A 23,982-nucleotide genomic window follows, 5' to 3' on the forward strand; every position below is an offset into this window, starting at 1 on the left:
GTAGCAAGAAAGAATTACTCTTAGGCAACCAAGCTGAGAAGCATTTGTAATTGGGAATGAGAATTTTTAAAATCTCCTTTAGGCTGCCCAGTGTGCCACTGTCTAACATAGATATGGCTACAAACAGGAATGAGGGGGGAAATTCAGTTCAGTTTGCATTTTAGTGTATTCTTAATTTGCAATTCCCCAAAAAGTATGCAAACAGAGACTCGCCTATCCTTTGAAACTTGCACTTCTTCAAATTTTTTGATGCAGTTCATCAACCAAAAAGTAAATGTGTATTTTAGGGGAAAGTGTTTGTAAAAATGCATATATTATTGAAAACAAGTTGCAAAAGTGCATTATATATGTTTTTCCAACATATACTAGGGGACATGGCTTGCCCAAATGTGTGTTTTAGTCAAAACTGCATACAAATATATGTATATTCTGAGAAATAGGTACTGAAATGCTGTTTAATTTTTGTTGGTAAAATAGGAAGCTGAGAGAAACCAGAACTGACATACCTGTCTATCCTTATATGTGACTTAGCAGGCTAGATAATAAAAAAATAATAATCTGTGGGTTAGTAGGTTTTGTGGTCTTTTTTAAGGCTGAGAAAGCATGATTTCAATATTTGAAAAGCAGATTGCAGGGTGGGGTTGAACTGCTACACTAGTTAGGAACCTAGGCTGCTACTGCTTACTGGGAGGAAGAGGAGAACAGGGAGATCAGGGCAGTGCAAATACACTGATAGGAATGCTGGATTGGCTCCACGGGTGCTGAGCTCCTCCCTGTTGCTTTGCTCCTCCTCCTCTCATTCCTGGTAAGCAACACTGATCCACCTGCCTGGATGCTAGCACCTGACAAACCAAACCACTGCTGATATTAAGCCTGATATCTTACCTATTATTATGCTTTTATTGTGTCCTCCTTCAAGGAGCTCAAAGCATTGGGCATGTTTCCCTTGCAAAGTAGCCTTGACTATTAGAGGATGTCTAACCCAAGGTAAGGGATGTGGGTGGTGCTGTGGTCTAAACCACAGAGCCTAAGGCTTGCAGTTGGCGGTTCGAATCCCCGCGACAGGCTGACCTCCCATTGTTTGGTTCCTGTTCCTGCCAACCTAGCAGTTTGAAAGCACATCAAAGTGCAAATAGATAAATAGGTACTGCTCCGGCGAGAAGGTAAACAGTGTTTCCGTGTGCTGCTCTGGTTCGTGAGAAGCGGCTTAGTCATGCTGGCCACATGACCCGGAAGCTGTACACCGGCTCCCTCGGCCAATAAAGTGAGATGAGCATTGCAACTCCAGAGTCGGCCACGACTGGACTTAACAGTCAGGGGTCCCTTTACCTTTAACCCAAGGTAACCCTTTCATTTCATGGCTGTGTAGAAATTTGAGCACTGCTCTCCTTGTCAAACACACAGCACCACACTAGCTCGCTGTGTTAAAAGTATGGCATCCACTTCTTTGTCATGCAGTTGTATGTGCGCTATGTAGGCGTTAATCCACACCCATCAAATCAGTTATATTAACAATAAACAGATTGGAAATTGTTTAACGTGGGTTTGGTTTCTCAAATTGCTTAGTCAATGGCCTCTAAGTGCCAACATAATGTTACAACCAAGGAACGAGTTGTTTGCTAACAGAAGCAATTATAAAATGCAAATGGCTCTGCACTTATTGCCAAGGTTGTCTTAGAAAACAAATGTCTGCTTAATAACGTGTCTCCAAGAAGATTACATAATTATGTGTTTGCATTATAAATGATAAGGCAAGAAGAAAATGTTGGGCTTTTTTCCCTCTATATACTGTATTTGCACTTGTTTGTCATCATGCTGACAAATGCATGTGTGGTAGGAGCAAGTGAGCAGGCAGACAGGTGGCCCAAGCAGGCCTTCCTACTCTCCCCCTGTCACTGCCACCAAACTACCACCACCAAAATGAAGCCTGCAGACTTCTTCCTGGTGGTGGTGTGGCAAGTGTAATGATACAGGAAGCACCTGGAGGAACACAGCAATAGAAGGGAGGTTGTGAGGGAGCTGCGAGGATCTGGGCGACTGTGCATAGAGGAAGGATGTTGGGTGAGATCTAAAGGGAGGTGAGTAGCAATGGGGTGGGATTGGGGGTAGGCAGACTGGCGAGGAATGCAAAGAGGAGGAGTAGCCTCTTGTTCTTGTTTTTAAAGGGGGGAATGAACTAGGACATAGGCCTGGATCTGAAGTTGCTTCCAGTTGTGCAATGAGGGTTGCTGGTCTGCTCCTCCAGCCAGAGGTGCACAATACAGCACAAAGGAAGCCACCCACCTTGACTTCCAGTACAGATAAGAAATCAAACACCCAATTAAGAAATTCCCATTTGACATTTCTTGGTTATTCATTCTCCTCTTTTCTTGCATGTTCTGCTTCAACTCAAACCATTCATTTGCCAGGTTGATTTTCATTCTGTCAACCCATAGCTTTTGTGCACAGCAAAACAGTGACCACTTTATTCTTACCTAAACAACTATAATGTTGCAGAGTAAACAACATTTAGCACTTAAGCAGCTTTTGTTTCATGGTATATAACAAATACATTCAAGTTTTCCTTGACTGTAGACACAGTCCATTAAGAGTGCCAGCTTGGCCCCACGACGATGGGTGCCATGTAGCTTGCATGGCCTGACACCGTAATTTGTGGGTGTCCGGCCTCTTCATGTAGAATTCTGTGGGTGCTTGGGCACCCAGGGCCACAGGGAGTTGGCACCTATTTCCTATGTATGTTTTAAATCACAGTAAAATCTTCTGCTATTACTGTTCTGATGCCATTAAATGCTAGAATCCTGAACTAGAGATCTGCTAGGAAATCAGTTTTTGTAGGGATCCCTTTCCAACAGACTGCAGCTACATTCCAGGGATATTGGTATCATAACCAGACCAAATCTTTAGAAAGGATATTCTGCCCATTTGCTTATACCTTCTTCAATCAGGGAATTATGAGGGAAAGGTAAGGGGGTTTAATTAAATCCTAAAGGTCCCACCCATTAACTCCCCCAACTTAATTTGAAAGACCCTACAGATTTCTAAAAATAGTAACTACAGGGCAGCACAAAAGACAAGGACATAATTCCAAGATACAGTCTGAAGGCACACAAAGTTAGCATGTTGCTGGAGTTAAGTAGGTCTGGTCAGTGCATAGATATGTGACTGCCTGGGCTCCACGTGTTTGTCCCCTTGGCTATCATGATAGAAAAGATAAATGTTCAAAAATAATACTAAATAAGAAACTTCAGCCCCCTCTAGCCCCCCTATAATTCAAGCACTGATCAAGGGAAAGCAAGCTTGTTTTGAGTACAACTTATATCAGGATTCAGTCTTTATCTGCAAAACGTTTGATACCTTCAGATCTGAGTGTTTACACTGATCTCCCAGTGAAATAAGACCCTGCTGAAACTTTTCAAACAAACAACCTAGAAACTATGTCACAGGTTGGCAGGTTCTCTCTGATCAAGTTAGGCTTGTCTTTTCTTTTTTAAAAAAGCATTAAAATAGACATTCCTTGCTGTCTAAAGAAAGCTGTTGTCAAAATGAACATCTAAAGTGTTCATACTGATGTTTGACTGCGCTTCTCACCCCAAATATTTCCCCCCATGATTTTCCTTCACTCAATAAAACCTGATGCAATAAATAAAAATATAATGATTCAGCTGTCACTTATTCAATCTTTTATCATGCATATGTGGGCATGTTTTGTTTACTTCCTGAGCCAGACTATTTGCCTACAACTTCTCATTAATGATGTTTTGTAATTTTGTAATGGTATAGCAGAGCACAAAAAGTATCCTATAGATTGCTGGTATGGGCCAGCACATAAGACTCTCCAGAACAGAATAAAGTGACAGAGGACCATAGATAGATAGCTAGATATTTTAGAGCACACAAACAATATAAGCACCCGATTGGGGGAAAGTAAATTCATGTCATATCCTTCATAAGATTAGACTTGTTTGAAATATGCAGCTGCATATCATGTCATATTTGGCAAACATATTGGCATTGCTGCCGTACAATAATCATGATTTAAAGGAAAGGAGGTATTCCACAAGCTAATCACAATAATCTCATCCATGGCAACAACACTTCCACATTTTACACCTGTAGTGGCCAATACTAGTGCAAATCAGAAACCTATGGTAGCATGAATTGAATGTAGTACCAACTGGCCTTTGAGAAAATGCAAAATAGCTTTCCTATTGTTGGTTCCTTTGGCCACCAGTAAGTGCAAGGACCCTTTCTTTCCATGTTCCTCAGCTCCCCCTCTGTTGGTAGCAAAAAATATTAGGATGCACTGGAGCTTGGAGAACTACAAACACTGGTGACATGTTTGCATGTTTCCTAGGCTTAATTCATGCACCCACTTGCAAAATGGCAAGTTGTTATATTTCTGATTAAATCAAACCCAGTCAAACTGCATCTTCAAGGGAAAAGTTTATAGATGCATAAAACCTGACTTGTAGTGATGACTGTTTCACTTACATGATAAGCCCACTGAGAACTAATGTTACATTCTTAGGCAAAAATCTTGAGAATCAAGAAAGGGTCAGTGAAGTGGTAGATGCAAAGTATTAACATCTACAACTCCATTCATAATTCCTGTCTTTGAAACTGACTCCGCAGGGTGACCAAGACAGGGATATATTTGTGTGTACTGGCTTGTCAAATGGATATGCTTTCAGAATATTGTTTGATAAATATAATGGGGTGTCCATAGCACTGTCTAGTCCTGTCGTATTGGATGAGTTTCAGTTACTAAGGCTCGAGGATGCGGACAAGATGTTTGGACCAGTCAAGGTGGACCCTTAGCCCTCTTGTTTTCCTCACTTACTGGGGCCTGGGAAGGTCATGGACCTCCCAGTGGAACCTCGTGGAAACATGATACAGTTTCTGGATAGTCTTCAAGCCCTAAGTAGAGAACACTACAGTATCAAGTAATAATTATGCCCTGGAAGCTGATCTGTATGACGAGCCAACACACATAATATTTAAGCCACCACAAGGAGCCAGCTTTGATCTATCACCATTGGCTGCCACTGTGTGAGAAGCAGTCCGTGGCTAAAAGTACTCAGACATGATCAAAGCACACTCTCCATTGATGAAATGACAAGGCTGAAATGGATATGCCACGTGTCACTCATGGAATTTGAATAAAGTGGGAAGCCAATAGTCCAGGTAGAATTCCCCATTCTCTCAACCACATGCTCACGCCACTAATCTCCATACAGAATAATTCAAACATCCACATCTGGGTGTCACGAAAACAGAGGGAAGAATTCACCAAGGTGCCTAATATCAGACGTGCTCAAACAATTCAAGGGAAATTTTAGTACAATGTCTGAACTGATTTGTAAGATTACACCACTGCAAGAGGCTGAAATTTTCCAACTTTGTATACTTTTCTGGATGCATCCAGAAGTCATCCTGTTCACAAAATGTTTCAGTGTCAAGTAAGATGCATCTAAGCCATTTTAAATGCAATTTCATTAGGAGTACAAAACTCACAATAAAAATGATCCAACTTTATATATAAATTAAAGTTTGTTTTTCTTAAAAAAAGAATACAGACCAACTGATACAAAACATGCTGCCACTCATATCTGACACATTCATTTTTCTTTAAAAAATGGATAAAGCCATTGTGATGTACATCAATTATTTAAAATGAGCAGTCATTTTCTAAAATAAGAAATTGGTCTCAGTGATTAAAAGGAAGGCTGCAAAATTAGCTTGACAGAATTAATCATCCTACATGATTAGAGAGGAGCTGAATTTTTACTTAATAAATTCTTACTAAAGCACAGTTTAATGAAACACATACATGTTCAAATAATCCATAAGGAACTTGTGACCTCACCAAATCTTAAGGTTTAACATCAAAAATTCCTCTAACAATACATTATATTTTAAAAAAATAAGATATGTATTAATGCTAAAAGTAAATTGGGCTGGATCCTATGCACATTTACTTGTGCCAGTGAAATAAGCAGGGTTACGTCACAAATAAATGTGGTCAGGATAGAGGTTATTCTATGGGTGCTTCCAGATTCGGACCTTACATCATGAACAGGTTGCTCAGATTCATTTGTGTCTGTCTGGCATGGAATCATATAGAGTTGGAAGGGACCCTACCATGCAGGAATATGCAGCTGTTCCATACAGGGCTCAAACCTGCAACCCTTATGTTATCAGCACCATGCTGTAACCAAGTAAGCTTCCACACATTCTCATTTTTACAGTCATATGTATTGTTAGCCTGCTACTTGCCATCCAGACCAGTGAGTGGAGTTTAATAGAATGTATCTGGAGGTATCCCCTCTCCCCTAAGTACCTCCTCTTCCTTGCCTTGTTATTCCTGTTCTGGGCATTCACAGATGTATTTGTATTGTGTGCATGCACCTTAACAAAAAAATCCAGGAAGTGTGCAAGAATAAATGTTACCAGCCTTATTTATCATGCTTCACAATGAGGAAGATGAGGAGTTTTTTTTTTTGGGGGGGGGATTAATAATATTAATACTGTTTACCTGACCAAGTCTTACACAAAAGTGTTAAGAGGTTTTGAAAATGTCCTCTGCATTATATAATTATTGCTAATTATTATTAATTAGTATTAATAATTTATTATTCTCATTCCAATGTATTATTATCATCACCCCAATGTATGCTGCATGATGACAGTCTCTGAGGTAATTCATCTGCATGTACTGTGTGAAGACCTTGACTTAACAGCCCTTCCTAGTGGAGCAAGGGACACTTGATTCATTTGGATTGTTGGAAACAACATGGGTATATTGTGCATTAAATACCACCCACTGAAACAACCCCACCCATGTGATAAATAACCTCCTCCCCTCAAAAAATAATACTACAGTGGTACCTTGGTTCTCGAACTTAATTCGTTCCGGAAGTCCGTTTGATTTCCGAAATGTTTGAAAACTAAGGCACGGCTTCTGATTGGTGCGGGTGCCCCGGAAACAATAGACGACAGCCACTTCAGATGTTCGGCTTCCAAAAAAAGTTTGAAAACCGGAACACTTACTTCTAGGTTTTCAGTGTTTGGAATCCTAGGCGTTTGAGAACCAAACTGTAGTCAGCTCCCAAAACAGCCTTGACTTCTTGGTAGTGGGGCCATCTTCCTTCAGATGTCAAAGAGAAATATCTACATAGCTTTTAGAAGACATCTGAAGGCAGCCCTGTATTGGGAAGTTTGTAAGGCAGCCAGATGGGCGGGGTATTATTCTTATTATTATTATTTGCTTATATCAAATTATTTTTACTTATTAGATTTTCTGTGGGAAGAAGGCATCTGAATCAAATGTAAGGCAAAAAAAACCATAGGGTGGGTTGGCATTCTGATGTCATGGTCTGGATTCTACAAAAAAAACTTGCATGCATGAGCAACACTGATTTCACAATAAACTGCCATCTGGAAGCACCCTATATCAGTGCAAATTCAGAAGTCCCCAAACTATTAAAAATAGTTATGTATATTATCCATAGCATCTGAAAAAGGGGCAAAAATCTAAACACGTACAGTTCTTGGATTTACTACCAATTTGAATAAAAGTAATAGTTTAAAAAATGGGAATGTAAGGAAGTCACAAGCTCCTCAATTATGCATGACAGATTTGCTCCAAGTTGTAAAAATGTATATTCAAAGTAAGGCATAAAAACAGATGACATAATTTAGCTCAGAGTTATATATTACATATATGCACATAAATATTATTAAAACATAAATTATATGGATGCTTATGTTTCAAAAAGTGGTCATCCATCCACTTGTCGATCCAGTATAGAGTAAGTTCAACATTCTGAGTTTTAAAACTGGAATGTGTCCGAGTTACAAGGTATAAAATCATAATCAGTAGTAAATCCTTCATATATTGATCTAAATGCTTTTCCAGATGCTACCACCATAAGTTTGAAGAGTAAACATCTTCCAGAAAGGACATATAGAAAGAAATTTTCTAGACTTCTGACTTTGGACTGAAAGCAGGTTGTGCCACTTAAAACCCAGATCTATCTGTAGAAGGTTAATTGTTTCCCATTACAGATTTCGCTTTCTTCTTCATCCATAAAATTAACTGCAGTGAACTTCCAGGAGCAAAAAGGTGTCTTTTTTCAAGCTTGAATAAGAGGAGAAATAGTCACTTGTCCTGAAAGCTGGCTACAATTAAAAATATTGAAGACAAATTAAAAGTTGTATAAAGATGACAGCTCCAGTGCTCATTCACTACGAACTTCAATGACGGGTGCTAGACTATTAAAGACATCAGAATGGCTTTTCAGTTGGTTGCCCAGAGGGCTACGAGTATATCATCATGGTAGAATTAATGGCGAAAAGGACAATATTTACCTTTTCCAACTGGGCATTTTTTTTGGATTTGTACAAAAACTCCCCCACTGCCACAAAGACGGAGAGAACCAATCCTGCTGCCAGTACGATGAAGATGCCACCAATGTTTTGTACTCCAAGGGCACTTGCATCCTTGCTCTCCTCTTCCGGGCAACCGTTGCCTCGCCACCACTTCTCCTTCATCATGTGGAGCTTGCCTTCTTCTTGCAGGTGGAGGATTGCGATGGTTATTTTGTCTCTGTAGGGGGACCCTGCAAGAGGGAACACACCGGTTAATGAGTCACACTCGCAAAGGCTTCATCCTGTTTCATAGTTATAAGTGGGACCCTCTGAAAAAACGTTTCAACAACAACAATAACAATAATACATTATTTATACCCTGCCCATCTGGCTGGGTTTCCCCAGCCACTCTGGTCGGCTTCCAACAAAACATTAAAATACAATAATTCATCAGATATTAAAAGCTTCCCTAAACAGGGCTGCCTTCAGATGTCTTCTAAAAGTCAGATAGTTGTTAATTTCTTTGACATCTGATGGCAGGATGTTCCACAGGGCAGGCACCACTCTATTTCACCCCCATCCCCTAATCCCCTAAAAAACCCTCCACAGTCAGCACTCAGTCACCACTGAGTATGGTCGGTCCTTGTTCTGTTGTGAGGGTTTAAGGGGCAAGTGGGATAGGATGGACACAATAATGCCCAATACCAGCTGCATTAAAATCTTGAATTTCTGCACTGGTTTCTATAAGCAACTCTCACTTGCGTACTGAGGCCCCGTGACCACCCTGCTCCCTAAAGTGCAAATAACTAGACAACACATGGCGTATTGGTTTTGGGATCAAAGGCAGGGGGAGAGAATGGCTAATGGCCATGCAGGCCGGGCATTTAAACTTCCCCTGGGCATGGCACCAAGGGATGCAATTGGTCAGCTGGTCCTGCACCCAGGGGAATGCCCACTAACACCTGCTGCCATTGGCCCAGTTGTGGCAGGAAGACGATCTGGCCTGCAAAAGACTGGTTTACCAGGGGGGCCTGGGGCCCACCCACAAAGCCCCCCACTCAATAATGGACGGACCAACTTCCATATCTGGGGACATTTAAAGGAAGTTCACAGTTTGAACTAGGAAAAGGCCTATTTAGACACTGAGATTTTATCATTCCCCTTTTTTATATTATGTGCCTCTCCCTCCTCCTCTCCCAGATAAAACCTTTCCATTTCTATACGGTTTCCCATTTCTGCCCCCTCTCAAATGTGAATCCATATTTTGTGGCCAATGGATCTCCCACTATTTCATGTATAGAAGGTGACCAGACTGGCGGCTGGATCTTATTTCAAATAGCACCCTTCACTGAAATAAGCAGGGCAGGCTAGCTTAGGGGGCACGGAGCTGGCTGCACAGCACACACAGCTAAGTCCACTCACGACCTGCTGCCTTGCTCTGCCTAATAGTCAGGTGTTCCCTGTGTAGGTGTGTGCCCAAAGGCTTTTTAAATTGTGGCCTCTGCAATTCTATCAGCAAAGTGCGTTCTGCTACCTCACGTCAGCGTGCAATGCCAATCTTCCACCCCACCTCTTCCCATCTGACTAGTCTTGAAAGACCATTTATTATGTAGAGGGTTTGTTCTTAATTTTAATGAGATATTGTTGTTGAGGGCTTTTGGGCAGCAGTGCCCTGAGAGTCGGCATTTTTACAAATTATATGAATTAATAATGTGAGCAAAGAAGGGTTTTATTTTTGGCAGAGCGTAATCACTGACATAAGCACTTTTCATGCTGAGACTTTGGATGGAAGCAGCAATATTTGCTTAAAAACCTGTCATGTGACAGCAGGGTAGCAAGTATGCAGAGAGGTGGTCATCAACAGGCTCTAGTCACTCTGTAAAACCCAGCACTACCTATTCTCTATAACCATTCAGGAACCCAGAGCACTTGTAACATTGTGAATGGAAGCTAAAGGTGGCTGTCTAGGGAGGCATAGGCAAACTCGACCCTCCATATGTTTTGGGACTACAACTCCTATCATCCCTGACAACTGGTCCTGTTAGCTAGGGATGATGGGAGTTGTAGTCCCAAAACATCTGGAGGGCTGAGTTTGCCTACGCCTGGTGTAGGGGTTACAACTGCTACACGGATTCATGTTTTGTCCCATGTTTAGGGAGAAAATGTGAAGTTCTACACTTAGGCAGGAAGAACCAGCTACACAAATATGAGATGGGAGATACCTGGCTTTCCAGTAGCACATGGGAAAAGGATCTAGGGGTCTTAGTAGATCACAAGTTTAGCCTGAGTCAACAGTGTGGTTCAGCACTTTGGGTTCAGTCAAGCAACAAATCTACCTAACAGTTACCTCACACAGCCCACCTTTTACCAGCTTCTCTACAAGAATATCATGGGGGCCCTTGTCCAAAGCCTTACTGAAATCAAGATACACTACATCCACAGCATTGCCCTGACCCACCAGGCTTGTAACTCCTTCAGAAAAGAAACGAGATTCATCTGGCATGACTTGTTTTTGAGAAACTCACCACCCTGAAGCCAACACAAATTAATTAGATCATATACACCTTAATCCAAAAATTATTCTAAGAGCCGCTGAGATGAGTTAGTAACTAGTAACATTTAGCGCAAACATAGCATAACTGGCACACTCATGCCCATAGTAAGATCTAATGCCAAGCCATCTCTTCCCACACATGAACATGTGGTACTTTGACCTAATCCCAGTATATACGTCAATATCTTTTCTAATTAGCTGCATCTCTCTAAGGATTCATACATATGTTTTTTCGAAGGTCTTCTAAGAACAATCTGCTGAATTAGGCCAATGGCCTGTCTAATTCAGCAACCTTTGCTCATAGTAGCCATCCACATGCCTGTGGAAAGCCTGCAAGGAGGAGATGAGCCCTCAAGAAGGACATGAGCACTGTGTCCACTTGCAATTTCAGCAACTGGTATTCAGAGGCATACTCCTGCTTTAACTCTGAGAGACTAAGGATTGAACTCTGGACCTTTGAGCAGCTATGAGCTTGGAGAAGGACACAGTACAAGGACATTTCTATTAGATTTTGTAGGGGTAGGGAACAGATGTTTTTACCCCCATCCGGACAACAGGTAAAAGGTATAAGATCTATGTTCTGCCCACAGGCTTTTCAGGCACAAAATCACATTTCTCGAATCACACACGTATACAAAGCATTATCCAGTGATAGGCAGTAGATACTAACAGAAGCCACTTATTAGAATTATTTGCAAGGGTTAGCAGTTTTTCCATGGATAATATTTGAAAGATCTTGCAGAAACATTTCTAGAAATAATCTAGTAATGCAACAACATGAAAAGATTTGCAATGCCATCAAATTTTCCCTAAAGTGAAAAACAAATTAAACTAGGATAGATATAACTTGGAGTTATAAGAGTAGTGAAATGTTTCAGGGAGGTTTTTGCACATATCTAATGAGAGATATACCTACTGATGTATAAGTGTCTCTTTCCTGCTCTGCATTTACTGATCTATTTTTAGGCATGTTCATGCTGATAGAAAACATGTTTTCTGTGTTTGCAAAAGTCAAAGCAACGTGATAAATAAGAATCAAAATGATAATCATGTAATTAGTGTCTAGCTAGCCAAGATTCTGACACAGAAGAACCAAATGGACCAGGAAGACCAGTGTGCAAACCTTGGGGTGTGCTGGATCTAGACCCATGCTCTGGCCCAGAGTCAGACAGGAACCCTGCCAGCCAAGTGCCTCTTGAGCAGGAGCTCCAGAATCTAGGACTCCCAGAGACAACACCCCAAGTCTGAAAGACGCCATTACACCGTAAGTCTTATGCTTTCTATACCTGGTGCCTTTTCACCAGCACTGGCAGTACTTAAGATGGGTGGTAGAGAGGCAATGGCACCTGAGGGCATGTTTCAACTAAATTGTTGCATGTGCAGCATGAGGTTTGCTTGTACAAGAGAATTGGCTTCCCCTCTCATTCACCCATGTACCCCACATCCTAAATCTGCTCTGGAGGATGGGGGGAAACCCAAGAGCAGGTTGGGGAGCATGTGGAGGGAGGAGGGAGGAAAGACTTTCTATGCAAGCAAACCTCATTACCCACATAAATACCCCAATTACAGCTATGCTGAAGTCCACCTAGAAGCTCTAGGCCACATGATTATTCCTTCCAAGTTATCCATGAATGGAGCAGAGCCTGGAAGGGTTAGTTTGGTTCACGATCGAGTAGGCCTCAGTTGAGGTCCAGACCTCAGCCTCTTCAGGCATTCCTTTCACCACAGAGTTAAGACTGCGGGGGGAAGCAAGTGGCAGTGAGAGCACTAACCTTGCTTCCTTTCAGTAGTTCAAAGGGGACTGATGCCACTATAGGCTCTTGTGCCCTTTCGTACCTTGGAAAAAGCATGAAGGCACAAATAGGGGATTGGGGTGGGAAAGAGAATTAAGTTTGGCTTTTAACGTAAACCGACCTAATTTGTGCTTCCTGAAACAGTAAGTGAACTGAAGCACTGCTAACGTCTGAAATTCACACTACTCTCAATTTTGTGATGCAATTTTCCAAGGAAATAACGTGCATAGAAATAGGTATAACAGAGGAAAGCATGCACAAATGTGTATTTGTTAAAATAACGTACAAAAGTGCCTTATATTAGTTGAAATGGCATAAAGAAAAACATGGCTATTAGGTGAAGATCATACTAAACACTGACAAATTTTCCCAAGAACAGTTTTTTGTTTTTGTTTCTTTAAAAAAATGCAAACTGATACGGGGATCTGAACTTTAGATTTAAAAAATGGGAAATTGAAAGTGACAGATTTCTCTATCTGCATGACACAAGGAGCCCATGGGGTAGTGCAGACACACAAATACACACACACACCCGCTGCAGAGAATCATCTTCCAACTCAGAGAGACCAAAAGAAAAGATGCGCTAATCTCTGCTTCATATTTCCAGGGCTCTTGTTGTTTACCTGGAAATGTCCAAGGTAACTTGAGCCTCACTCTACTCACTTAAGACATATGTTGTACCCTGTGGACACCCACTTGTGCCCAAATCCAGAATGTGGTTCTGTGTAGAGAACACTGCAGACCACAGGAGTTGGGAGTTATCCCTATTTGCATCGCTTCTCCTGGAGTTTGTTTTTCTTTGGAAGAATGGGAGATTATAGATGCACAGACATAACTCGCCACAAGGTTCATTTTCTGCTTCAGATTTGCTCCTCTGAAAGCTGCTTTTCCGTGACAGAAGCAGCTGCTCAGGTTTTGTCACACACACATTTAGTCATAAGTATTAGGTCTAAAAGGTAAAACCGTGTTTTACCATTGTGGTCCCCCTGGATCAGTGCAACTTTCCCCTTTTCACCAATAGATAACAATCTATTATGCCGAAAGCCATTACTCTAATATATAAATACAATACAGACATTAAATATTCATTTAATCTTAATTATAATAGCTCAACATTCCCCATAGATATTTCTGACAACGTGTGTTATCCTAGATTTAATTAAGGTGCTTGGGGAGCAGAAACAGGATCCTAAAGGGAGACCAAAGAGCACATTTATAACACCTCTTATCATTATTATAAATTTCAGGCCAAGGAAATGAGCTATTGGGAATGCATAAATGGTGCATAATATAAAGCTGAAGGAATCCGCAAAAACCTACGTTTCCATTTTCTTCTACTTACACCCTGTCCCCATCCCTTTTCGGTCCTGGGGGGACTGTAGCAAATTTTCATAAAACTGATTTGAAAGCAGCAGAAAGGAAATGTAATCGCAGTAATGCTGTTGCTTAAACTACTGGGAACACTGTAGCTTTGTGAAAATATGCACACAAAGCACCTGGGAGCACAATTTTGTTGCATTTGGGAAGAGAGAGCCGCTAAACATCTGTACTGTTTTTTTTTTTATTTTAGCACACAGGCTGCAAGCCAGTCTGCCATCATAGGCAACGCATAAAGGCTCAAATCGTTCATAGTCTGGCTCATAGCCACCAGAATAATATTTTGCTAAATGGGTATCTGTTTGGTTACTTACGATGCACTCATTTGGATAAAACCGTTTTCACTTTTAAAATAGGATGAAGTAATATTGCGGGGGGCTCAAGCATGCTCTCACTCCTTACTACACATCTGAGAGCAATTCAGCCTGTATCAACCAATCCTGCCAAATCACATCATTCTTTAAACAGTGCATGGTGTTGAAGCTCATCTGCATGGTGGGTATGCAAAACCAAATTATGCAGCATGTGTAATACATACTATGCTGATTTCATGAAACACTTGGCACTCTTCCAAGTGACAGAAAACATCTTTGCTCCGCAGCTTTCTGCAAATACCTCTTCTGTGTGTGGCAATGGATAGCTGTCAGTCACAAAGGTTTAATTCGACTCTCTGAAATCCACCCCAAGGCGAATGCTTCTATTCTTTGCTATGATTATAGAGGAAACCCATTCTGATGAGTCACTCTCTTCCAAAGTGTCTTTTTGTGTACTAAGTTCTTAAGCTCCTCTAATACAGTGGTCCTGGACTCCGACTGGAAATAGTCACTTCTTTAATAATAGGTGTCATGTCATGTCTCACTTTAACTTCATAGACCAACAAATCAATGTGCACAGCAAAGATTCTTCTTAAAATGGTACTTAGTCACAACTGAAACTGGTGTTTGAAGTGCTGTAGTGATTAGCTGAGCACAAGCTATCTGCCCATATACTACTCCTGCAGATGAATGCAAAAAAAAAAAAAAATAGGTGTTTCCATTATAGGAGTGCTTTTGCAAATGCAGGTACAGAAAATACATGTATACCAAAACAAAAGTCACATTTACAAGCAGATGGTCACGGACAGGGATGTCTCAATAGTTTATCAAGTGCAATGTTTGCCAAGTAAGTTGCAAATGTACGAAGCAATACAAGTAGATTGAAAATAATAGGATGGAGATTGCTGAGTCCAACATTTCTCTTACAGTCTGAGGATGTGGCAGAAATATTAACTGTGCACAGGTCATCCCCATCCCACCCCCACCCCCCCTTCAGTATATGAGGAGCTGATTCTGTTCACACTCAAAACAGCAACATCTGTCACCATAATTGCATGACAGTAAATAATTACGTCTTGACTGGATTAGCTGCTCTGGCATATCTCTGTCAAATGCCCAGTCTTTCTTCAGTGATTGACCTGAGCTTAGTGATTGCAGGGCATCCTGTGTAGTTTAGTTTATGTATATCCACAATGAAACCACATCTTTTCTTGTACTTTGCGTTTTCTGGGTCTGTGATTTTTCATACATATTCTCTTTGTTAGCATTTATGTGCCTTTTCATTGCATTTTTCTGCAACTTGAACCGTGCCTCCTGTATCCTCATTATTTTTTCCCTCCCGATTCTTTTTTGCAAGGCGTATAGTTTGCTCAGTAAGATAATCCCTAATCAGCTCATCTGCCATATTTCCCAGTTCACATGTAACAATTAGTTTCCTCAGTGCGGCAATAAGTTGCAATATTTGTTCCCCGGTTTCTCTTCACGTTGGCACAATTCATAGATATCGCCAACTACCACATGCACTTTAAGCGCACACACAAACTTGAACTCTGCAGATAAACTGTGTTTGTTTTCATACCACAGACATGTATCAACTAGTGATGGAAGAATGTGTCATTTTCAGCTTCTCTCCGTTTCACATTTTTTACAATCTTAAATTCAGTTTTCCAATTATCTACAGCAATTTTCGATTTATTTTTTAACCCTCATGAAAATTTAGTCTCAGTGTTTTAGTGTGAATTTCTCCTAATAAGCATTTTGGCTGTAATTTTGACTAATATAGACATTATTGCAAGTAATTTCTCCTAATGTAATACATTTAATGTTATCCTCACTGACATATATGGATTTTATGAAACAATCCCCTAATATATGCATTTTGGTACACAACTGTCTCACAAATGTGCACTGCAAAAAAATAAAAAAAAGCAAAATTTGGAGGGGTATGAATTTGAAAGGATAGCTGTATTTTGGTTCATTTTATAAAAAAGCTTTTATTAAATGTATATACTGCCCATCCTCCTAAAAGAAGCCAGGACAACAAGAATCTTTGGGTTCGAGAAGTGAGAATCAGGCAGTCTCTTAGCAAAATGCGAACAAAATCAAATTTGTCCTCACCCTTACCCTCAGCATAAGATTGCAGGAAGCAGGCTTATACTTAGTTATATTATTTGTTCTCTGCCTAGTTATGTTATTTGATTTCTGCTTGATGCACTCTGATGTATTCAGAGACACTGGCAGAAAGAGTCCCACCCACTTCTTGCCCATCCTACATGCTTGCCATCATGCAGGGTAGAGAACGGGGTTGTCTTTAGGGCTCATCTCCACCCAAACACCCCCATTCCTCCATTGGGTGTGTGTGTGTGTGTTGGCTATTAAGGCATCATGAAGAATGTCTTAATAGCTGGAAAGTATAACCTGCACGTTAGGTCCCAGTAAGGGAAAGGAGAATTTTGTATTTAAAAAACCGTATAGAAAATGTATTAGAGGAGAAAAGAAAGCTGGCAAATACCTAATCCCTTTATTGCAACTGCTGAAAAACTGCTAAGAAGCAGAAAAATATAAAATATCCTAATGCAATATGGGCTATAGCTTTCAAAATAATCCTTTTATGATACCTTTTGTCTGGGTGTTTCCATAGAAATACAGATCATTCTTTTGTTAATTTGTTGCTCTGCTGGAAACTTCTGGTCTGACAGTTGAGTTTAATGCAAGTGTTTGTGAGGTTTATATATTTCAGATTCTGGCTACCTGCTATACTTGTCTATCATCCATCTAACCATATTGTCCAACAGTGCACCCAAGTTCTTTTTTTAAACCAATTTGGAAACATTGATCCTGATCTGTTTTCGCAGTATTTTCTGGACTTTGTTTGTTTGTTTCAGCTAGCTGTTAACAACTAGTGTCACAGAGGGGTGGATTAATTCTAATTCATTTATAATAAATATAATTTTAATTGGTCATTCTATGTCTCCTATTTTGTGTTTGTAAACCTTGATTCCTAGAGATGGGGCATGGTAGAAATTCATTGTACAATCATCACCACAGATGCTATTTGAAACTCTGGTACCAATCGCTGAGCAAAATCTTCTGTCCTCTCTTTCCTCCTTTTTTGAGGGGTGGGGGTAATGAACTAGTGTGCACCTACTATTTCAAATAGTACGGGATGCGGGTGGCACTGTGGGTTAAACCACAGAGCCTAGGACTTGCCGATCAGAAGGCTGGCAGTTCGAATCCCCGTGACGTGGTGAGCTCCCGTTGCTCGGTCCATGCTCCTGCCCACCTAGCAGTTCAAAAGCATGTCAAAGTGCAAGTAGATAAATAGGTACCGCGGGAAGGTAAACGGTAAACGGTGTTTCCGTGTGCTGCTCTGGTTTGCCAGAAGCGGCTTAGGCTGGCCACATGACCCGGAAGCTGTACGCCGGCTCCCTCAGCTAATAAAGTGAGATGAGCGCCGCAACCCCAGAGTCGGTCACGACTGGACCTAATGGTCAGGGGTCCCTTTACCTTTACTATTTCAAATATAGCAGCTCTCTGAAATTCCAGTGACAGCAACAACAGCGATGACTTTCACAACAGCTTTGGACTTAGGCAGAAACTGGCTATAGAGTTAATATAAATGTCTGCTTATGAGATATTCCTATAAGAACCATACAGGAAGCAAGAAAAGGAAGGCACTTGCTTTCCTTGCAGTATCAGTCTGCCTAAATGAAGATGCAAATCTGGAACAGAGTTTGAAAGATGGGTACTTGGGTAAATAATGGGATGAATTCCTGAAAAGGCAAAGCTAGCATTGCACAATTCAGTATCACAAAAGCATGAAGTTTGAAATCACTCCCGGGAGGTAAAAGACAAGTAATGCCGGCTGGGTAACCTAAACAGTTTATTATTGGCCATTGCATAGCATTTAAATATCACACAAAATTACACGGTGAGTTTAAAGCCTGCTTGAAGCAGGGACTCCTCACACAAAGGTAGAACAGCAGCATTGTAATGCATTCATTACTGCCTTGGATAAGGATAAATAATTCATGAAGTCATATTCCTAGCAGAGGTATGAAGCAGCAGATCATTAATTATTGCCTGAAACCCCTTTTTCTGTGGTGAAGCCTTCAATTTAAGGGAAGGGAGTGTGAGATCCCTCTTTCTAGACGCTATGTCCGATGAAATAATATGAACACGACAGGTCTTCAAAATGAGCTTATTCCAAACGCCATTTTAATCATGTGCTCCTCAGATGACTGACAACAGAGAAGGAAAGAAAAATCCCCACAAACAATACCAATAATGCTGCCAAAATAGATGCTTTAATGTCTGCCAGAGAAAAGATTCCTTGAATCAAGGAAGCCGACCAACCTCTTTGTCCAATCAAGTTTATCTCTCTCACTCTCTCTGGTACAGATGACAGCAACTAAGCTGGAAACTGACAACAACAGCTGGAAAAGAATAATAAAACAACGTACAAAGAAAAGTAAAGTGGAGGTCTACAGCAGAGACCTTCACTCGATCAGAGAACCTCCATAGATCACCATACAAAATATGGTGAAAATTGAATTCTAGACAGACACAAGTGATGTGAAAGCCTTGGGGTTTTAGTCTAAACTTTTGAACTTACATGAGTATGTTGGTTTCAAGGGGTTTGAGCCAGTGTAACTCTGCTGGAAGGCTGTGTATTTATTCATATTCTTTTTCTTCTGATAGATGCTGAACAACTTTTAGATGGCCTGACAGCATGAAGCTTTTCTGACAACGTTATTTGAAACAAGATGGAAGCAACATTCTTAACAGAGGCAAGAGTTTGTCCACAAGGAAGAGAAGAAAGATTTCAGACCCTATTTATCTTCCACAATTACTTACATTTTAGTTCCTTTTCTTGTAAGCACTTTTGCCATAATCATGGTATAGTCAGGGGAGTGAATCCAGAATTGCTGTTGACCAAGTTATATTGGGGGGGGGGGTGTCAAAAGCAAATGGAAGATGTCCAGGAATCAGCTTTGTAAAACTGAAATATTGGCAAGGGTTCCTGTCCCTGTGTTGGAAAGCTTATGTGCAAATGGGTTCCCTTCAGACTCATTCAATGGTGTGTTGGCTCACAAAGTGCTGCTAATGTATGCATCAGCATCAAAGGGGTAGAACAGAAGAGAACGCTCCAAAAGGCCTTAAGTTCTAGGAGGAACCCCTCTAGAGGAGGACCCTCAAAGCAACTGGAAAATTGGTGGTATTTATGCACCTGAGGGACCTCCACGGAGTTAGGAAAGCCTAGAAGGTCTGCACAGTTTAAATGAAACATGCAAAATCTTTGCAGGCTACTTGTTGATCCTAAACCTCTGCTGCCTTGTGGGATATCTTGGGAGAAGACAAGACTAAGCAGTAAACCCTACACATATCCAAAGTGGACTCCCTAAGATAATTGGATGGCCTTGTACACCTCCTTCCAGCAACTCCTGCAGCCAAGCTGGTGTCCCATGTATTTCCTTTGGACCACACTAGTGAGGCGGGGGGGGGGGGAGCTTGTTGTCTGGACAGCCCAGGGTCTCCATTTACACTGCCCAGACTTGCGCCCCAGGGGTACTGCAAACACAGTGGTTTGACTTCACCCCAGGAGGTGCACTCCACTGTTTCTCAAGACAGATGGATGCCAACAGCAACTTGCTGATAAGATAAGCAGGTGACAGCAAAGGTTGCAAGGTTTTTAGCTGGGGCAATTAGAATAAAGATCCACTGTTTGACTATTGATTCAAAACCCTAAAATGTATTTTATATAATTGACTTGTTATTTCTATTCTTTGTATATCATATTGTTGTTTTATTGCTATGGCCGATGGCTGATGTAAATAAAGATTCATTCATCCATCCATTCAGCTTGCTGATATGGGTGATACTGAGATGTAGCTCTCAATATTCCTGGCAAACCACTGAACACAGAATGAAACATCTGCCATGATGAAATTCCAAGTTGTCTTCATTTTGTGTGATGTTTACCACAGGTTCTGGGGTAGATAGACAGACATACAGCTTATATATTGGTTTGACTATAATCTTAGGTGGATTTATTTCATCCCTAGTCACACTGGACACATCTTATACAGTAGGTGGATCTGTTGCTGGTGTGAAAAGTCAATGTGTAATTTTGATTTCTCCAAATCCACCATGGTTGTAATCAAGTGACATTACCACATACACATTGGGCATTCTTACATTTCTCTCTCTATCTAGGCATATCAGATAAGTTGTAGTGTGCAAGCTGAAGCTAAATGTACCACAGCTTTTTATTATTCTATGCACTCTGGCTCACTCTGGCAATTTCTTTCCCTCTAGCTTGCTTGCTTATTTTTCCTTGAATGGTCTTGACAAAACTTATTCACATTTTTTTTTATTCAGCCAAAAAAAGACTCCCAGTGTGTTCTAGATTACTTTTTTAAAAAAGCAATTGTTGCTCTCCGATGTACCATCTAAAAAGACATGACACAAACTGAAAACAGCTTGGGAGGGAGAGGGGGAGAAAAGCAAACTCATAGTTACAAGGTCTTCTGATGACCACCTGGGGTAGAAAAATTGAAGATAATGTGCCAAAAAACCACAGTTCTTCCTTATACTGTATCTTCCAGGCACCTCTATCTACCATAGCTACCTATTGACTTGCACATCCCAGGCACTGATATGCAGACATGTTTATGTGTATACACAGTATTTAACTTCTCACTTGCATCACCCACCATCTATTTTCTCAATTCTGAATATTCCAGTGAAGAATTCTATACATGGGACCTGGATACCTGAAAGGAATGTGATTGCAGAACATCTCCTTGTCACAAATTTTGCCACTTCCATTATTACATGCTACTTCACAAAATAATACTTATTTATGTAGCAGGCTGTCATTCACTGTGCACCAATGTGCAGCACCAGATTTAGTGTGGAGCAGGTGGTTCTCCCGCACAGGGCGCTGAGCTGAGGGGTGCAAAATAGCAGCGACAACAACAACAGTACCTATATTTATACGGGTACCTACCGAGAAGATCTATTAAAAAGCAACCGTCCCCAAATGAATTGTTGAAAAATTAAGAAATATTTGGGGGTCACCAAATGTTGTCCTCGCTCAGGGCACCATATTACCAAAGTCCATCCCTGCACTGTGCATCTATTCTACAGGTATGTGAAGAAAATAGCAACCATTACCCAAATACATTGAATAATGTATTCAATATTTCATTCACAAATTAGCAACAAATTATCTATTTCCAACATTTAAGGCAAACATTTCCAATAAAATGAATTGTTGGGAATAATTTATCCTTTTATATCAAAAGATTTTTACATGTTCTGGGACGTTGATGGCTGGCTTTCCTATTGGGAGCCCTAAATTCATCACTATTATAACACTGCTTAATTACACCTGCTTTTTTAACAGCATGGGCTATGTATCTGAAAATAAAACTCTCCCTCATTGAGTTATCAAATTTTTATAACAGTTAGCAACATATGCATGGAAATTTATTTTGGCACACAATTGTGCATAGGTGCCAGAAGATCATGCTCATTCCCTCAAGCTATGAGCAGCTAATGTTTGTTATTTGTTTGTTTATATAATGGGGTGGGAATAGAAATGGAAAATGCTTTAGCTTTACTGTTAATTTTATTTTAATGGGCAGATCAAGAGTACATTGTACATTAAAGACGCAGCTTTACCTGTTTCTGACTTTTGAAGTTGGAATTTCCCTTTTTTATTTGGGACTGATGAATGGCTTTGTGGTCTTTGCAGGTCGATGTGTTTCTCTAAGCATCTTAGGTGAAGGGGACTATTTTGTTGTGCATTGCAAGGGCAAATAAAAGATTTGATATTTGGAGCTCAGACCCAATCTCTAGCTCATACACAGTTTCTGGAGAATTTATTTTTACCTTTTGACAAGACATGTCTCCCATAACAATCATTTTGCGACAAAGAAAGCCTCCCCAATGATAATCATTTTATGGTGGGGGTCCATAGTTTCTCAGGTTACCAAATGTGTCCAAAAAAGTTTGGGATCCCTGCCCTGTCTGTGGTTATTAAATGACCATTCCTTGAACACTATGTATGCTGGTGTGAATCAGCTTGCACACTGATGTTCCAATAAAGCAATTGGACTAGTCTGGATGCTATCCAGCCATGAGTTTAGATATTCCACCAGAGAGGTACATCACTGCCTGGTACTCCAGCAAGGTACTCCCTCAATCCAAACATGCCACACGACTGACCAGGAACTCATTCATTATCACACCAGTGGGAATAGCAGGGATGGGGAATCTGTGGCCCTCCAAGTGCTGTGGGGTTACAACTTCCACCATGCCCAACTAATAGCCATGCTGGCAAGGGCTGATGGAGTTCAAAAACACTTGGAGGGCCGCCGGTTTTCCATCCCTGATCTACAGTAACCTTTGATGAAAGTTCCCTTTTCAAGGAAAATGCTGTATTCGCTTCAGAAAAACACAGACCTCCCTAGAATGGGCCTTGAATTTTACAGGCAACCACAGACTTTCCTATATTGCAATGGCAAGACAAATCTTGTGCTAAAAACATATGCCACATCCATATTGATGGAAAAAAGGTAATTATAATGATGGTGATCATGGCGCTTTGAGTATTTACATATATATCATCCCATTAATGTTCCACATGATCACACAGCTATATAAAAAAGTAAAACTCAAGCAGGTCTTCTCCTAATAGCACTAACCTTCAAGAACTCCCTTCTTTGTAGTATGGGACGCACCAAATGTTCTTCCAAATGGCGGCTGAAGACTCATGGGCTTCAACAGGCTATCCCTCTCTTAAGAAGTGGTTAAAGTACATTACTAGTAAAATATTTATTGTATTATATGGCACTCCCATGTTTTAGCTTCTTTAATTTAGTTTGTTTCCTTTTTTAAAGTGCTTATATACTTTTTTATTAAGCAACATATAAATATATTAAATATGGATACATTAATAATAGCACATGGTGCTGTTATAATCCAGCTAATGCCCAGCAAAGGGAGGAAATGGTGCTATTGCTGCACATGCAATTTAACAAATAGAGAAGAAAGGCATGCAACCTACCCATAGGAGTTCCGACACCATAACCTTTGGAGTCTATGAGGCCACCAATCTGTGTCAGGTTACAGTTCCGCTGTGTAACAAACTCAATGGTAGTTGACTCCATTAGGAAGGCATAATCAGAGGTGAGTACACGCTGGATACCTTCTTCGTTACTTTTGACAAGCACTGACTGCCTCCTGCTATTCATAAAGGCCCACATTTTTTCATACGTGGCTATTCTTGATTTCTGAAACAGAAATGGCAAGATTCATAAGCACAATAGAGAGAAAGTGTTCAATAAAGAAGAGAATTTATTTGAAGAGAATAATTTCAATGGATCACAGATTAAGAAACACAGGCTGAAGCAGGATCTTTATTGGACCAGGCAGCACACAGCTCTACTATAAATTTGCATTTCATATACCAGGATCAAATTGCTTTAGCTAGTGTGGCTTTAGCCAAAAGTCCCTAAGAAATATCATCTTGTGAAATTAAAACGTCTTCGTTATGAATCTTTTG

At 40.6% G+C, this 23,982-nt stretch overlaps 1 protein-coding gene across 3 annotated transcripts in view; it reads right to left on the reverse strand.

Moving 5' to 3' along the window:
- The window catches only part of GRIK2 (glutamate ionotropic receptor kainate type subunit 2), a 432,204-nt gene that overhangs the window by 13,665 nt on the left and 394,557 nt on the right, over positions 1-23,982 (reverse strand). For 2 of the 3 annotated variants that reach the window (XM_083433428.1, XM_083433429.1), the window contains exons 15-16: positions 23,485-23,710; positions 8,371-8,621 (exon numbers count right to left, since the gene is read on the reverse strand). In XM_083433428.1, the coding sequence (XP_083289554.1) occupies positions 8,371-8,621; positions 23,485-23,710 (477 nt within the window). Of the gene's footprint in view, positions 1-5,696; positions 8,182-8,370; positions 8,622-23,484; positions 23,711-23,982 lie in introns of those variants that run through there. The other variant, XM_083433430.1, reaches the window with a different exon arrangement.

Source organism: Podarcis tiliguerta, assembly GCF_965153285.1.
Source record: "Podarcis tiliguerta genome assembly, chromosome: 3".
Lineage (NCBI taxonomy): Eukaryota > Metazoa > Chordata > Lepidosauria > Squamata > Lacertidae > Podarcis > Podarcis tiliguerta.